The sequence below is a fragment of the Jaculus jaculus genome, chromosome 17, assembly GCF_020740685.1.
Source record: "Jaculus jaculus isolate mJacJac1 chromosome 17, mJacJac1.mat.Y.cur, whole genome shotgun sequence".
Classification (NCBI taxonomy): Eukaryota; Metazoa; Chordata; class Mammalia; order Rodentia; family Dipodidae; genus Jaculus; species Jaculus jaculus.
Window position 1 is genome coordinate 66,832,179 of NC_059118.1, and position 17,298 is coordinate 66,849,476.

The 17,298-nt window shown below is 50.1% G+C and overlaps 1 protein-coding gene across 1 annotated transcript; it reads left to right on the plus strand.

Annotated features, from left to right (window-relative positions):
* The first annotated feature begins 1,336 nt into the window (after positions 1-1,336).
* Tubb2b (tubulin beta 2B class IIb) lies at positions 1,337-5,033 on the plus strand. The gene is made up of 4 exons (XM_004666167.3): positions 1,337-1,533; positions 2,246-2,354; positions 2,626-2,736; positions 3,726-5,033. The coding sequence occupies exons 1-4, from the start codon at positions 1,477-1,479 to the stop codon at positions 4,784-4,786; spliced, it is 1,338 nt and encodes a 445-aa protein (XP_004666224.2). The 5' UTR covers positions 1,337-1,476; the 3' UTR covers positions 4,787-5,033.
* The last annotated feature ends 12,265 nt before the right edge of the window (positions 5,034-17,298 follow it).

Below are 17,298 nucleotides of genomic sequence, written 5' to 3' on the forward strand. Positions count from 1 at the left end.
GCCCTCTTCACCACCCCCGCCCCCCGCCGTGTCGCAAACAGGTTTAGCCACTACACACGCGCACGGATGGTGACAAAAGGATCAGCTCCTTTCTGGAGTACCTAGACGATGCGGGCTTGACGCATGCGGGTGTTCCGCGTCTGCGCACGCGCCGGTGTGAGCGCGCCGCGGCAGCTCCTAGGCGTGTCCCCTTCTCCATCCTCACACCCAGGATGGGTCCTCGTGGCCGCAGCAAAGGGTTATAAAGAATCCGCAGGGGCCATTGACTGCTCCTGGAATCCACACCCTTCTTGACCACAGATGAACCTGAACCGAATCCCGGGAAGGACAGCGCCTGGCGACGGGTTTAAATGCTCAGTTGCGGAGCACATCCCACGCCTTTGTGAACTCTTTGTTCCTCCGACAAGCCCGCCCCCCGCCAGGTTTCCATCCTAACTCTGCCCGCGGGACAGTCCGAGCTGCGCTGCCTGCCACACCCACTCCATCCCTCAGGAGGAACAAAAGCCAGTCTCAGAGTGGTGCCAGCCTGGACGATGTGCGCTCTTAGAGGGAGGGGGCAGGCGGGGCAGGGCGGGGCGGGGCGCACAGGTCTTCCCACCCCCCTGAGCAGAGCCGTCTCAACCCAAGAACCAGAGACTGGACCAAGACAAAGGCGAGAATAGACTGTGCTGAAAATAGGCTAGCTGTCATGGTGCAGGGCAGCCGGATGCTTTTGGGCCACGGCTGTCCAGAAAGCCACTATCCTTTGGAGTCCAACAGCCTAATTACACACGACTTCCATCGGAAGTCACCTGTCTTCCCCTGAGGCTCTATGCCACGGACGTAAGCGCCTGGACAGTTGTTGGCCTCCAGGGATGAGGAAAGGGGCGGTGGTCTTATCAGGTGCGGTGGCTTGACGAACCCTGGTGGCGTGGGAGGACAGCGGTACCTCAATCCTCCTCACCTGCTGGCACCGCAGGCCTCTGCACCTGCTCCAGTACCCCTCCCACCCATCCATGCCAGCACTGTGCCTCCCCGGGCCTACGGCACGAGTCCTCCCCCACCCCCGCTTCGCCACATTGTGGCTCTCTCTCTTCTTGCCCCCACCCGCCCAAGTCCCCCACACTCAGCTTCCACGTTCGCCAACCCTAGACAAAGCTCTCACCCTATCCTTCTCCCAGAACCCCCACCCATCGCCCGGTCTCCACGTCCACGCTGATTGGCCACAGGCCCATAGTCCAGCCCTATGGACCATCCCTAGGGCTCGGAGCATTACGTCAGCACGAAGGGGACTGGGGGGCTCGGGTTGGGGGCGTGGCCTTCTCAGTCCTCCCCACCTCCTCTACATAAAAGGCCGAGCCCACCCGGCTGTCGCTCTCATCCCCACCCCGTCGGTTCCGGAGCGCGTTTGTGGCAGCCCCGCAGTGGGTGTGGAAGGGGGAGGATCGGCAGACCCACGGACACAGACCCGAGCCAAGAAGAAGCTAGCCAGGCACCATGCGCGAGATCGTGCACATCCAGGCCGGCCAGTGCGGCAACCAGATCGGAGCCAAGGTGGGCTCGCGGCCGGGGACGTGAGCTGAGCGCCCCGTGGGGGTCCCGGGCGGGCGCCGCGAGGTCCTGGGCGGGCTCAGGCCTCGCCATCTGCTTTGTGTAACCCAGGAGGGCGTGGGCTCGGAGGCGACTTTAAGGGAGGGGGCGCTCGGTCATCTTTTTGCTGCCATCCCTTTGTAATCTGGGTGCCCGTCGGCCTGCCGTCCTCCCCGATCGCCACGCGTGCCCGCGTAAGACGCGAGGGTGTCTGTGCGGCCGCGCGCGCGGATCCTCGGGTGCGTTCCGGGCGCGGGGAGAATTGATTTTACTCGCTGGAACACGAGGCGAGCAGCGGGGGGAGGGGAGCGACTGCCTGGCCGTCGCCGAACGTGCCTTGAATGTAAAACCATGTAAAACAGCTCCCTCGCCTCTCCCTATTATTCCCCGCCCGCCCCCCTTCCGGGGGTCCCTGTCTGTGCTCGGGTGACCCGCAGTCCCAGGGAGGGGCCGATACCTCCGCGCAGATCCCTGCCCCTCGCTGCGAGCAGCTGTTGGCCGGGCAAACGACCAGTTAATTTTCTGACCCTGTAATATGCCTTAAGGTTACGCTCGGGTCATGTCGCTCATTCTGAAATGCTGGGTTGTCAGAACCGAGTCGGGACTTCTCAGTGCCAGTGGGGGTTGAGGGGTGTCATATGCATGCATGGCAAAATGCAGCCATTTTCTGCCTCAGTTTTGGGAGGTCATCAGTGACGAGCATGGCATCGACCCCACTGGCAGTTACCATGGAGACAGTGACTTGCAGCTGGAGAGAATCAATGTGTACTACAATGAAGCTACTGGTAATTATCTTTAATCACCCCCGAATCCCCACCCTCACACACATCTTGGATTCCTCCCTTCTCTTCCTTCCCATTCATCCTAGGGAAGGGTGGTCTGTAACTTTAGTAAGTCCACTTGTTCAGTGAGGTGGGCTTCTCTGTGCCAACCAAACCCTTTGAAAACCTGGTTATGAGCCCTCCTTTGTTTGAGGGCAGCATTACCACCAATTGTACTAAGCCTTTCTTTACAAAGCTTTGTCTGTGGAGCCAAGCCAGCTTTTGTTCCTTGCAGGTAACAAATACGTACCCAGGGCCATCCTGGTGGACCTGGAGCCTGGTACCATGGACTCAGTGAGGTCAGGACCATTCGGCCAGATCTTCAGGCCAGACAACTTCGTCTTTGGTGAGTGTGTGACATAGCTGAGGGCAGGGAGCCACAAGCGATCATTTTCCAGTGGCACATGGGATGGAGAAGTGTGACTGGCAGAGAGGGCATAATTAACATCCAGATGTGTGCCAGCAGAGCCTTAACACAGGCTTAGCTTCTCGCTTTCTCACAGCCTGTGTGCCAGGCTTCTTCATTTATAATGGCATGATCAAATATCTCTCCCCCCCCCCCCACCGCAAGGTAGGATCACACTCTAGCCCAGGCTGAGCTGCAGTTCACTATGTAGTCTCAGGGTGGCCTTGAACTCACTGCAATTCTCCTAGCTCTGCTACTTGATTGCTAGGATTAAAGTCGTGCACAAACACACCCAGCCAGGTTTTTGTTTTTTAAGTAGGGTCTCTCACTGTAGTCCATAGGTAACCTGAAACTTACTGTGTAGCCCAAGCTGGTCTTGGATCATGGTGATCCTTCAGTTTCAGCCTCCAGAGTGCTGGGACTAAAGGCTTGTACCACCACACCCAGTTAAATGCTTTCAGTTTTCAGAATTTTATTTTTGTTTTTGCTTCTTTGAGGTAGGGTCTCACTCTAGCCCAGACTGACCTGGAGCAGAATTCTTTTTTTTTAATATCTTTTTTAAATCTTATTGATATATTAGAGAGAGAATGGGCACACCAGAGCCTCTAGCCACTGCAAATGAACTCCAGATGCATGTGCCGCTTTGTGCATCTGGCTTTATGTGGGTTCTGGGGAATTGAACCTGGGTCCTTAGGCCTCACAGGCAAGCACCTTAACCACTAAGTCATCTCTCCAGTGCCAAAATTCTTTAAATTTTATGTTTATGTGATTATTACACCTGTTTTCTTACAATTTTTTAAACAATATCTCTGGCTATGGGATGATAACCAGCAATGACATATCTGGACAGTGACTCATTGATCTGCATTAAAGGGCTTAAGTTAAAATCCAATCACTTCTGACTTAAGAATTCCTTCTCCTACATGCAGGCCAGAGTGGTGCCGGAAACAACTGGGCCAAGGGCCACTACACAGAGGGCGCCGAGCTGGTGGACTCTGTCCTGGACGTGGTGAGGAAGGAGTCAGAAAGCTGTGACTGTCTGCAGGGCTTCCAGCTCACCCACTCGCTGGGGGGTGGCACTGGCTCTGGCATGGGCACCCTGCTCATCAGCAAGATCCGGGAAGAGTACCCCGACCGCATCATGAACACCTTCAGTGTCATGCCCTCGCCCAAGGTCTCTGACACTGTGGTCGAGCCCTACAACGCCACCCTCTCCGTGCACCAGCTGGTGGAGAACACCGACGAGACCTACTGCATCGACAACGAGGCCCTGTATGACATCTGCTTCCGCACGCTCAAGCTGACCACCCCCACCTACGGGGACCTCAACCACCTGGTGTCGGCCACCATGAGCGGGGTGACCACCTGCCTGCGCTTCCCGGGCCAGCTGAACGCAGACCTGCGCAAGCTGGCCGTGAACATGGTGCCCTTCCCGCGCCTGCACTTCTTCATGCCCGGTTTCGCGCCGCTGACCAGCCGGGGCAGCCAGCAGTACCGGGCGCTGACCGTGCCCGAGCTCACGCAGCAGATGTTCGACTCCAAGAACATGATGGCCGCGTGCGACCCGCGCCACGGCCGCTACCTGACGGTGGCCGCCATCTTCCGGGGCCGCATGTCCATGAAGGAGGTGGACGAGCAGATGCTCAACGTGCAGAACAAGAACAGCAGCTACTTCGTGGAGTGGATCCCCAACAACGTGAAGACGGCCGTGTGCGACATCCCGCCCCGGGGCCTCAAGATGTCGGCCACCTTCATCGGCAACAGCACGGCCATCCAGGAGCTGTTCAAGCGCATCTCGGAGCAGTTCACGGCCATGTTCCGGCGCAAGGCCTTCCTGCACTGGTACACGGGCGAGGGCATGGACGAGATGGAGTTCACCGAGGCCGAGAGCAACATGAACGACCTGGTGTCCGAGTACCAGCAGTACCAGGACGCCACGGCCGACGAGCAGGGCGAGTTCGAGGAGGAGGAGGGCGAGGACGAGGCCTGAGCGCCCTAGGCCAGCAGGTTAGGGCCAGCGGAAGCAAGGCGCGGGGGTGGGGGGCTAAGCTTGGCGGTGGAAGCAGGGAAGCAGCATGGGCTACCGTGGGTGTGCGCACTGGGCTCTGGCGCTCTTCATGTTACCTGTCACGTTTGTTTCTCTTGTTTTGATCTTGATGGCATCCATGTAACTAACACTCGGGAGCTTCCTGAAGTCTGGTTGTAATGGCGAAAATCACATAAACATTTGTGTCTTACTGGTGTCTTCTTTCTCCTCCTTTATTGAACTTTTTACTGTCAGCTTAAGTGAAACTTTGCATACACGATCATTTCTTCCTTTAGAAAAGGGCAAGGGTCAAAAACAGAAATTTACCCTTTCAGTACAGTATAAACTGAGCCAATGGTCATTTTTACCCAGTTTAATAAGAGAGAGCAACCTGAATTTTAAAATGGCTTTTGTATACATATTTTGCTTGTTGCAGGGTGCCTGCATGCAAACTCATGAAGTGTTTTCATTCAGAAATGCTACTATGCCTTTATTTCTTTTACAAAAAAAAAAAAATTAATTACTAGAAGCACACAGCTTAGCATCTTAAGGAGAGTGAAAAGTTAGTTTTCCTTCCTAGGTCCTTGATTCAGGTTTCCTCCCCTGAGGGCAGATTATCACTAATGTTGGTTATTGATGATAATCACTGAATTACGTAGATAGTATTTTTTTTTTTTTAATGGTGCTGAAAATCAAACCCACAGCCCTCTTGCACATGCTGGGCAAACACTGTACCACTGAGCTGCGCCCTCATCCCAGCAGCATATGTTCAAGAGAGAGCGCTTCTGCTCATGCGAATCACAGGCTCCACCAGCTGTGCCTTGTGTTGCTTGGGCTGTTCCTTACCAGCGGATGTTTAGGTCATTTACAGGTTCTTTTTATAGAGACACAGTGAATGATTTGTGCATGTATCATTGTGCACACAAGACAGTTCCCATGTGTGGAATTTTCTGTCAATAGGTATATGTGCTACTATGCCTTTATAAGTTAACGAAATTACCTGCTCTTAGGAATAGACGTTAGATGTTAACAAGGGCTTTAATCGATTTTTATGCCAGCCATCATACCTACAACTACATTACAAACCTTGTGCCTAACTTCAGTGTATGCAGAAATAAAAGTTCAGGGTTGTTAGGGAGTTTTGCTTCAAACAGGCATGCCATAAGAATTTTCTTGTATTCTTACTACAAAGACCTGGGATTTAAGATTTGAGATTTGAACTCAAGCCTGATTGTAGACTGAATTCAGCAAGTAAAGAAACCATTTCAACCCTTCTGTGAGTATGGGTTAAGCTATACTTGACCAATGGCACTGATGCCCCATTTTAATCTGGGCCAGTCAGTTTCTTTCTTGAGGAAGAGAAGTAGAACATAAGTAATAAACAAATACATAAAACTTAGTTTTAGTCCCAGAGGAAGAGAAAAACCAAGGAAACAAGGTTTCATATTTTTCTACATTTTTGCCACATTCAAAATTAGAAAAAAAAAATGAGTTCATATCTGATCTTACATTTTGTTCATTCTGCATGCTTCTGCTCTTTAAAAAATTACATTTTTATTCTAAAGGAGGGTGAAAGGGTTAGGAAGCTGGCTTAGCAGTTACAGGCACTTGCTTGTAAAGACAGATGCACAAAGTAGTAGCACATGTGTTTGTTTTTCATGTACAGCAGCAAGAGCCCCTGGTGTGTTCAAGCTCTCTCCAATAAAAGAAAGGAATCTTAAAACAGGGTAAAATACATTTGAAAGCAATGCCAAGGAAAGACACAATCAGTCTTATTCTAAATAACGTAGAAATAAGTTAATCCCCCCACTAGACTCCTATAAGCAGCAAAGTCATGGCGCGCTGCTGTCGTCCGTAGACCGCGTGGTCAGGCAGGAGGGGAGGGGCGGGGCGGGGTGGGTGAGACCCTGCAGTTTCATCTTTCTATATTTAACAGCAAACTGGCAGTTGTCAGTCTTGGTCAAGCTAGTGTAAAGCTTCCAACAGCTTCACTGAAGCGTGACATTGGTTTCAACTGCACTGAACACTTGGGGCAGCTGCCAAGGCCCCCTGGACCTGTCCTTGGCCATGCATTCCTAACAACCTGTCAGGCCCATGACCAGTAACTTTGGAAAAGGAAGGGATGGCTGCCAAATGCCTCTTGGCACATGGGAAGTGCTTCTCTTTCTCACCTTATAAGCAAAGGCCAGGCAGGTGCCAGCCAGCTATCCTCTCAGCACACCCATGGCTGCACACAGCCAAAGCTTATTTTTCCATGACCGGAACAGTGGGCATCACACTGCCATCCAGGCAGATTCCCTGGGATCTAGTAGCAACTGTGAGTGCTATTAAGTGGGTTTAAAAGATACTCCTTTAGAAACATTTGTTCCTTGCTAGGGTATGTGATGGGATTTGGTGTGGTGTGGTAGCAGGGGTGGTGATGTGGCAGTGTGTGTTTTTCACACTTCTCCCCTAAATGTTCTCCCCCCCACCCCCGCCTGGGGTGCTCAAAGGCAGCTTTCACTTCTGAGCAAGCACAGTAACTAAGTCACAAGACCCACTAAAAGATCCAGAGGTCAGGGTGAGGAATGGGAAGTTGGAGTCACCTTAAGGACATTCTGAGAGTCTGCGAAGGAACCAAGCTCCCAGTGTGCGCCACACTGGCCTGTGCCTCCATCGGCCCAGGGGATGGTCGGAGGCTACAGAGACGTAGATTGCATAGGATTGCCATTTCATCACTAGACCATGTCAACAGCAGCCTCCGGTGCTCACCCTTCATCCTGTTTAACGTATAAGGTCGTGGGCAGTCAGACCTCTACGATCCCTAAGCCCTTTCTGTACAGGCTGAATCTCAAGGCCAGTGCTCTCTAGAGCTGCTCCACCTGGGCCCCACCATGTGCAAAACCACTTGATGAGGAAGGAGGAAAAGATATTTCCTGGCTTCCAGGGAAGATCAGAAGACATGTCCAATCTTGGTCCACACTTAGCTTTCCTGAAATGGTTCAACTCAAACAAAGAGCCGAGCATTTTGTTTCTGATATGGTCACTGTTTGAAGGTCGATGCTGGATTTCTTAGAAGTTCTGACATTGCAGTAGCATAGATGTGCTGATGCAATCATATTGGCAAGGAGAGTATTTGGTTGGGGGGTCATCATTGCGAAAATGAATGGGAAGCTAAGGAAAGCTACTGAATGAGGAGTATATTGGGGCTTAGCTACAAGAGTGTGGGTGACCCCAAAACAACTGCATTACTGAAAAGTTCCACCCACACAAGGATGACTTTATACACCTCTTATTGTGACTTGTCCACCAGACAGAGCTATTGCCCAGCTCCCAAAATGCTGATATCTTTCCAGAGTGTCAGTAATGTCCTTTTATTAAGTGCTTTTCTTTTTTCCTTTTTTTCTTTTTCTTTTTTTTTTTTTTGTGGGTTTTGGTTTTTTGAGGTAGGGTCTCATGCTGGCTCAGGCTTAACTGGAATTCCACTATGTAGTCTCAGGGTGGTCTCGAACTCTCAGCGATCCTCCTACCTCTGCCTCCCGAGTGCTGGGATTAAAGGTATGTGCCACCACGCCTGGCAAGTACTTACTTTTTCAAAAACTATTTTATTTATTTATGTGTGAGAGAAAGAGGCAGATATAGAGAGAATGGGTACCTCAGGGTCTCTAGCCATGGCAAACAAACTCCAGATGCATGTGCCTCTTTGTGCATCTGGCTTTGTGTGGGTGCTGGGGAACTGAACATGGGTTGTCAGGCTTTGCAGGCAAGTGCCATTCCCTCAAGGGAGGGCCTTCAGCCACCCCTCCCTCCTGTGGCCCCGCCCAGCTGTCACTATGGGTATATGGTGTGCGGAAGGTTAACTGAAGGGAGACTCTATCTCTGCACCTGTGATGGCTTATACTGACCATCAACTTGACTGGACCTTGAATCCCCTGTGCAGAATTATGTAGCCTAGGTCAGCCTGTACACACATGCCCATGGGGAAATATCTTGATTAGATTAATTGAGATGGGGAGACCTACTCTAACAGTTGGGAGCACTGCCCTGTGGGCTGGGGTCCTGAGCTGTGTGAAAAGGAGAGCTGACCAAGCACCACGACTCGTCTCTCAGCTCGGACTGCATGTGACCAGCTGCTTCAAGCTCCTGGCACCACGTCTTCCTTGCCGTGATGGACTGGAAACTGAAATAAACCCTTCCTCCTTAAACTGATTTTTTAAACTATTAAATTATTATATGTGTGAGACATATATATGTATATGTATATGTATATGTATATATGTATGTATGTATGTATGTATGTATGTATGTATGTATGTTTTTCAAGGTAGGGTCTCTCACTTTAGCCCAAGTTGACCTGAAATTCACTATGTAGTGTCAGGGTGGCCTTGAACTCATGATGACCCTCCTGAGTGCTGGAATTAAAGGAGTGTGCCACCATGCCTGGCTATTTATTGAGGGACGTGTCCATGTGGCTAGAGATCCCACGTGGAGGGGAAACAGCGGAAGGAAGAGAGAGAAACGAAAGTCCAAAGAGCTCCTGCCATGTGTGGAGCTGAGGGGATAAAGAACTCAGGTAGAGAGTAAGGGCTGGGGGGCCCTCCCCTCTGCTGGCACAGCTGGGCCTGGGAAAACTCACCATTAAACTGATTTTTTTAAAATTTTTATCGGGGCTGGAGAGATGGCTTAATGGTTAAGGCATTTGCCTGCAAAGCCAAAGGACCTTGGTTCAATTCCCCAAGACCCACTTAAGCCAAATGCACAAGGTGGTGCACACACCTGGAATTCCTGTATAGTGGCTGGAGGCTCTGGTGCACCCATTTTTTTCTCTGTTTTTTTTTTCTCTCTCTCTCTCTTCCTCTGCCTCATTCTCTCCCTCAAATAAAAATAAAATATATTTAGAAATATTTTATTTATTTATTTGAGAAAGAAAGAGGCAGAAGGGGGTAGGGAGAATGGGCACACCAAGGCCTCTAGCCACTGCAAATGAATTCCAGACACATATGCCAACTTGTTCATCTGGTTTTATGTGGGTACTGGGGAACTGAACTCCTGTCATTAGGCTTTACAGGAAAGTGCCTTAACTACTGAGCTATGTCTCCAGACCACCTTAAACTGATTTTTGTCAGGCATTTTGTCCCAGCAACAAGAAGTTAATGAATGCAGCAGCTATGGGGCAGCTGTCATCCATTCTAAGACTTTTGAAGATCGCCCAGGTTCCTCCAATTGCCCCCCCCAATTCATGCTCCCACAAGCGCAGTGAACTCAGTGGCTCACCAAGCTAGACTGGAGCGGATCATTTGTCTATTGTGGTGCACTACTGGGGAGGCCCTGAGGTTTGAGCGCCCCCAGCAAGGTCAGTGAGCCTCAGGGCGGCCACGGGCTGTGCAGTCATAATATCTGAGATGCAGAAATCACAGCGAGGCTAACCGGAAGTTGGGCACAGTAGGAAAGATTAAGGAACAGGGAAGGCAGAGCAACAGAAACTTTGAAGCAGAGAAAGAAAAACTGACAAAAACCAACAATAACAACAGACAGATTGTCATCACACTGCAAGACAAAATTACAAAGCATCAAGTATATGTAACTGGAATCCTAGAATAGGGGTAACAGAAAAATAATTTTAAAAGTTATGGGAGAAAAGTTTAAGAATTTGGGCTGGACAGTACCCATGTTAGCCAGATGCATGAGGGGGCGCACTCATCCGGAGTTTGCAGTGGCGGGGGGGGGGGGGGGGGGGGGGGGGGGGGGGGGGGGGGGGGCCCTGGAGCGCCCATTCTCTCACTTTCCCCCTTTCTCTGTTAAATAAATAAATAAAATATATTTTTTTAAAAAAAGAATTTGGGCTGGAGAGATGGCTTAGTGGTTAAGGCACTTGCCTGCAAAGCTAAAGAACCCAGGTCTGATTCCCCAGGACCCATGTAAGCCAGATACACAGGTGGCACATGTGTCTGGAGTTTGTTTGCAGTGGCTGGAGGCCCTGGTGCGTCCATTCTCTCTCTTGCAAATAAATGAATAAAACTCAAGAGGAGAAACATTTATGAATTGGGTGAAGTTGCTCACATCCAAGCAGCTCAACGAACTCCCAGTAGGGGAGCCGAGCCGGCGCAGCACCAGTATCACTACACCATCACTTAATGTGTCCAAGCAGCTAGAAGACAGTGGTCGGGAGGAAAGGTGTAAAGCAACCGAACATCTCATACAGGAAAACAAAATTGGTAATTATGGTGACCTCCTCTTAACCCAAGTCAGACAATAGAGTGATGTTGTTGACAGAAAATAAATTTCTAGACTAAAATTCTTTTTTTAAATATATTTTTTATTGATAGCTTCCATAGTTGTAAACAATATCCCATGGTAATTCCCTCCCTCCCCCCACTTTCCCCTTTGAAACCTCACTCTCCATCATATCCCCTCCCCCTCTCAGTCTCTCTTTTATTTTGATGTCATGATCTTTTCTTCCTATTATGATGGTCTTGTGTAGGTCATGTCAGGTAGCCTAAAATTCTAGGCCCAGTAAAAGCATCTTTGAAAAAATGAGGCAAAATTATGACCCTTAAAACCAAACAGAAGCAGGGATACTTACAGCTGTCAGGTCAGCACCGTGTGAAAGTTAAAGGGACTTCTGCAAAAGGAAGAAAGGAACTGCAGATCACCCAAAGAAAAGAAGAAATCTGGGGCTAGAGAGATGACTTGCTGGTAAAAGTGCTTGCCTACAAAGCCTAAGGACCCAGGTTCAATTCCCCAGGACCCATGTAAGCCAGGTGCACATGGTGGAACATGTGTCTGGAGCTCATTTGCAGAGGCCCTGGTGTGCCCATTCTCTCTACCCCCATCTGCCTCTTTTTCTCTCACTTTCTCTCAAAGAAATAAAATAATTTTTAGCCAGGTGTGCTGGTGCACGCCTTTAATCCCAGCACTCGGGAGGCAGAGGTAGAAGGATCTTCGTGAGCCCTGAGATTACATAGTGAATTCCAGGTCAGCCTGGGTTAGAGACCCTACCTCGAAAAAAAAAAAAAAGAAAGAAAGAAAGAAAGAGAGAAAGGGAGAAAGAAAGAAGGAAGGGAAATAATTTTGAAAGAGAGAGAATAATATTGGCAGGCCAGCGCCTCAGCCACTGTCACCAAACACCACCTAGTGCGCATGTGCCACCTTGTGCTCCTGTCACCTTTGGGCAAATTGGCTTGCATGGGATCTGGAGAGAGATTGCGCTTTGCTTTAACCACTAAGCCACTTTGTTTTTGCTCTTTTGAGGTAGGGTTTCATTCTAGTCCAGGCTGACCTGGAATTCACTCTATAGTCTCAGGCTGGCCTCAAACTCACAGTGACCTTCCTACCTCTGCCTCTCGAGTGCTGGGATTAAAGATGTGTGCCACTATGCCCAGCTAAGGTTTCTGTTGTTGTTGCTGTTGCTGTTTTATTGACAACTTCCATAAGTATAGACACTAAACCATGATAACTCTCCACCCTCACTTTCCCTTTCACAACCACACTCTCCATCATGTCCCATCCTCTTCTGAATCAGTTTCTTTTTTATTTTGATGTCATCATCTGTTCCTCCTATTATAATGGTCTTCTGTAGGTAGTGTCAGGCACTCACTGTGAGGTCATGTATATCCAGGCCATTTTGTGTCTGGAAGAGTGCATTGTAAGGCATCCTATCCTTCCTTTGGCTCTTACATTCTTTCCACCACCTCTTCCACAATGGACCCTGAGCCTTGGAAGATGTGATACATATGTTTCAGTGCTGAGCACTCCTCTGTCACTTCTTCTCTGCACCATGGTGCCTTTTCCCAGAGGTCACTACCACCTGAAAAGAAACTCTTATCTAACCAAAAGTGAGAGTAGCATTAATATATGGATATGAACATTAAAAGTGCTTACTAGGCAGTTTGGTGAGCATAATACATGCATTTAGCAAGATACCAGCAGATGTTACACCCCTAGGGCTCATGACTTCCCCCAGAAACTGGACAATTTCTGTGCTGTTCTTGTATTTTTATTTCAGATGTTCTAAAGCACACTTTTATCATCTATACAGGCATTATTCTGCTCCTTATTTTTCTTGCTTTTATTAACAATTTTGGGTAGCACATTCCTATAACCACACACTTGGGACATGGAGGCAGGAGGGTCAGGAAGGAGTTCAAAGTCATCCTGGGCTATATAATAAGTTCAAGGCCAGCTTGGTCTACGTGAAACCCTTCCTCCAAAACAAAATAAGGGTTAGAGAGATAGCTTAGCGGTTAAGGCATTTGCCTGCAAAGCCAAAGGATCCCGGTTCTATTCTTCAGGACCCATGTAAACCAGATGCATAAGGGGGTGCATGCATCTGGAGTTCATTTGCAGTGGCTGAAGGCTCTGGTGTGCCCATTCTCTCTCTCCCTCTTTCTCTCTCTCAAATAAATAAATATATTTAAAAAATAAAACAAGAGCTGGGTGTGGAGGTGCACGCCTTTAATCTGAGAATTTAGGAGGCAGAGGTAGGGGAGGATCGCCAAGAGTTCAAGGTCACCCTGAGAATACAGAGTGAATTCCAGGTCTGAGTGGGATGGAGTGAGACCCTACCTCAAAAAACAAAAGCAAAATAAATAAATAAATAATTTATATGGGATTTGATCATGATATTTATTTTATTTTTTAGAACTGAGAATTAAACCCATGGCCTCGGGCTGGAGAGATGGCTTAGCGGTTAAGCGCTTGCCTGTGAAGCCCAAGGACCCCGGTTCAAGGCTTGACTCCCCAGGACCCACGTTAGCCAGATGCATAAGGGGGCGCACGCGTCTGGAGTTCATTTGCAGTGGCTGGAGGCCTTGGCGCGCCCATTTTCTCTCCCTCTCTTTATTTGCCTCTTTCTCTCTCTGTCGCTCTCAAATAAATAAAAATGACAACAACAAAAAAATCCCACGGCCTTTCACAAGCTAGGGTACCATTTAGACACAACTTCAGCCTAGTTGGCTCATATTTTTAGTGAAACAAACAATTCCATAGTTTTGAGACAAATTGCATATAGAAGTTGTTTCTCAGCCCGCTGGGGGCTAGGGAAGAGAAGGGCAGGCAGGTCAAGGGAGAATTCAGACTTGGGCCGACAGGTCTCTGTTTCCGCGCCCTGCTCCGCAGTCCCTTGTCGCTTTGCGGTTCCCTTGGTCGCGTTTCTGTGTCCTCAGCCTTTCACATTTGACCCTGTGCTGAGGATCTGAGTGGCTATACACGCGCCCGCCTTCAAGAGTGTCCAAGCCAGCCCGAGACGCACGCAAGGGCAGCGGAGTTCAGCGCGGCTGCAGAAGCGCGGTGAGAGGCGACCGGAGCCGGGGACCACGGGCAGCTCTGCGCTCGCTCGCGGCTCTCCCGCGGGAGTGGCGTTCACATCCCCGGGACGGGAAGGTCGGCTGGGCCCGCACGAAGCGGAAGCAAGGCGGTGCAGCTAGGCCAGCCGGGCTGCTCCTCCACGAAGCCAAGCTGCTCGCCACCATCGCCTGGCCTCGGAGGCCTGGGAGTGGAGCCCAGGGCCCGGCGCATGCCAAGCCCAGCCACTACCACTGAGCACACTGCCTTTATCTTTTACTGGCTTCGTTCTTCCTCTAGCCACTTTGGCAGGTTTCTGGGAGGAAGACGGTAGCAGTCCCCTGGGGCGGATCCCATCTCTTCCGCAATCAGGTGGACATATTAGATTATATTGTTGAGTTCAGCTGAAAGAGGGAGCCTGCTGCATTATTTTAAAATATTTATTTATTTGCAAGCAGAGAGAGAGAATGAGTCTGGACCTGCCTACTCTAGATGCATACAACACTTTGCACTTCTAGCTTTTATGTGGGTACTGGGAAATTGCACCCAGGTCATTAGGTTTTGAGGGCAAGTGCCTTGGCTGCTAAACCATCTCTCCAGCCCCTTGTTGCATTCTCGAGCTGTGAGGGCAGCCCCTAATCCCCAACTCGTCCCTATCTTATTCCTTGAACAGCTCAAGGCTGTCTCCTTAGCTGGCACCTCAAACAATCATGCACCATTGTGTAGAGGAAAGGCCAAAGGGCTGCTGTGTGTGCTGTGGAAAGGGCAGGCTGCGCTCTGCCGGGTTTTCCTCCAAGTGGGCAGAACTTTACTGTAGAGCGTCAGTGTGTGTGTGTGTTGCCCCTATTCATCAGAATTTGACTTTATTTTTCAGTGTTGAACATGGTATTTAGTCTTTGAATGATTCAACTGGAAATTTCAAAAGGACAGAAAACAGGGTTTTCTTTAAGACTTGCAGTAGTTCCTCGGTGCATGGCACTGTGGCTTCCTACTGAGCACAAGGCTCCAAAGAAATTCGAGGACCAGTAGGTGGAGAAAGATGATTGTGAGTTAAAGGCTTTTTCCTACACCACTGTCAGGGTAAACACAGCCTGGAGACACTGCCTGCAAGAGGAAGAGTGGGTGAAAGAGGGTGGGCACACTCCCAGTTGGCCCCACCTTCTGAGCCTTCTGACCTCCTGGGGCGGCTTCCACAGCTCATGCTCAGGCCTGGAGGCCAGCCCTGTGCAATCCATCACCCTGCTCCTGGTCCCGAAGATTCACTCACAACCCACTCCACACCAGAGTGAGGGAAGTACCTTTGCAAGATAGCCCAAAAGGTGAGCTGGGGAAATTTCTCAAAGAAGCTGGACATTCTAAAATAAAGTAGGACCCAGTGATTTTTCAGCCATAAGGTTCTAATGCTAACTCCACCAGCCGACAGAGGGACAGGGAACACCCAGTTGCCAGGGTTCCTCTCCCACTCCCCCTTCTATCTGTTAACCACTGAGTGTGGGGGAAAGTTGACACTTAGGTGTTGGATTACAGTGAGTCCTGGGATGGAGCCCTGGGAAAGAGCTCTGGGATAGAACTCTGGGATGGAGCCCTCGGATAGAACCCTAGTTTGGAGCCCTGGGATAGAACCCTGGGATGGAGTCCTGGGATGGAGCCCTGGGAAAGAACTCTGGCACTGAGCCCTGGGAAAGAACCCTGGGATGGAGTCCTGGGACGGAGCCCTGAGAAAGAACTCTGGGACAGAGCCCTGGGATAGAACCCTGGGATGGAGTCCTGGGATGGAGCCCTGAGAAAGAACTCTGGGACAGAGCCCTGGGATAGAACCCTGGGATGGAGTCCTGGGATGGAGCCTGTGGCCCTCACAGTTCTACTTGTCTCCTTTCTCTTGCTCTGAGCACAGCCCCAGTTGGAGCTCTGGCCTTGGGCTCCCCAACGGGTTCTGCTTTCCTACTTTAGTTTATCCCTGGTCTGAGGAGATGTCACTTTCACGTATTGACCGTCTGCACGTGGCTTTGGGTGACATCATCTTAACGATACCTTTCACTGCCTCCGCATTCGTCAGCTTTCCCTCACTGAGACGAAGTGCCCAAGATGGTCAGAGAGGATCAACTCAAAGGAAAGACGGCGCTGCCGGCTCATTTCTCAGTGGTTCCAGTCTGTGCCCATTGGCTCTGTTGCTTTGGGCCTGTGGTAGGACATCACATCATTGTGGGGGAATATGGTCAACTCACTGTTGTGTAGCAGATTCCTTCAAAGTTGAAATATTCTCTCCTGAAGAGAGGAAGGAGGCTCTAATTCAGGAAGTCAAGTCTGGGAGACCTAAAACTTAAAAGTCACACAACCTCTCCCCAAGGTTATGTTCATTAGAAACTGAAACATTCTTTCCTGGAGATGTGGGAGGAGAGGCGTTCCAGCCACTCAGAAAGTCAACACATCAGGGAAAAGGTTCTGAGGCCTTTGTAAAGACAAAGCCACCTCTCCGAGAGTGTTGTACTGTGCCTCAGTCAGCCTCCTTGAGCTGTCACCTTTGCTGGGTGGGCTTTTCAGTGCTACAACTGCCTTTGAATCACCTATTGCTTCTATAAACAGCCCCTCATCCTGCTCTGTAAGTAACCTCAATAAACGCATTGGTTCACCAAAATTGATTTTGGTGCAATCATACTTTGGTCTGCCATCTGTGCCTTATCTGGGGAGAAGACATGTATTCAAGACACCCCAGGGAAAAAGTTTTCTGCGATACACTTGCTGGCTGGGACGCAGAGAGAGAAAGGACAGAGACCAGGGCCCAGTGTCTGCTTCAGGGACACACAGGTTCTCTAGAGGAACAGAAACGATAGGGTGCATTTGTACTATGAAAGGGGATTCTCCCATAGGGGAGGATGCATAGTCCAGCAATTGCCATCTGCGCAGTGGAGAGGGTGGATGTGGATGTCTCAGCAGTCCTTAACCTGAGGCCAAAAATCTCAACAATTCCTGGAGAGTCCTTGGTATTCATCCGAGGTCGGGAGGCCAAAGAAACTGGCTCACTGCAGGAGCAGCAGAGCGCAGGCCAAGGCTGGCAGACAGTATTGCTTTTTCCTCCTACCATCCATCTGCACTGCCCACTGGAAGGCGTTACCCACCCTGCGCATGGGTCTTCCCCTCTCAGTTAAAGGCCTCACAGACAGGCAGGACGGCATTCTAGGTCTTGACAATCAGGATTACTCACAGCAATCCCCAGT

Coding starts and splice junctions, on each gene's coding strand:
- Tubb2b (XM_004666167.3), top strand. CDS start 1,477: ATGCGCGAGATCGTGCACATCCAGGCCGGCCAGTGCGGCAACCAGATC. Junction 2,355..2,625: donor GTACTACAATGAAGCTACTG/GTAATTATCTTT, acceptor TGTTCCTTGCAG/GTAACAAATACGTACCCAGG. Junction 2,737..3,725: donor GCCAGACAACTTCGTCTTTG/GTGAGTGTGTGA, acceptor TCCTACATGCAG/GCCAGAGTGGTGCCGGAAAC.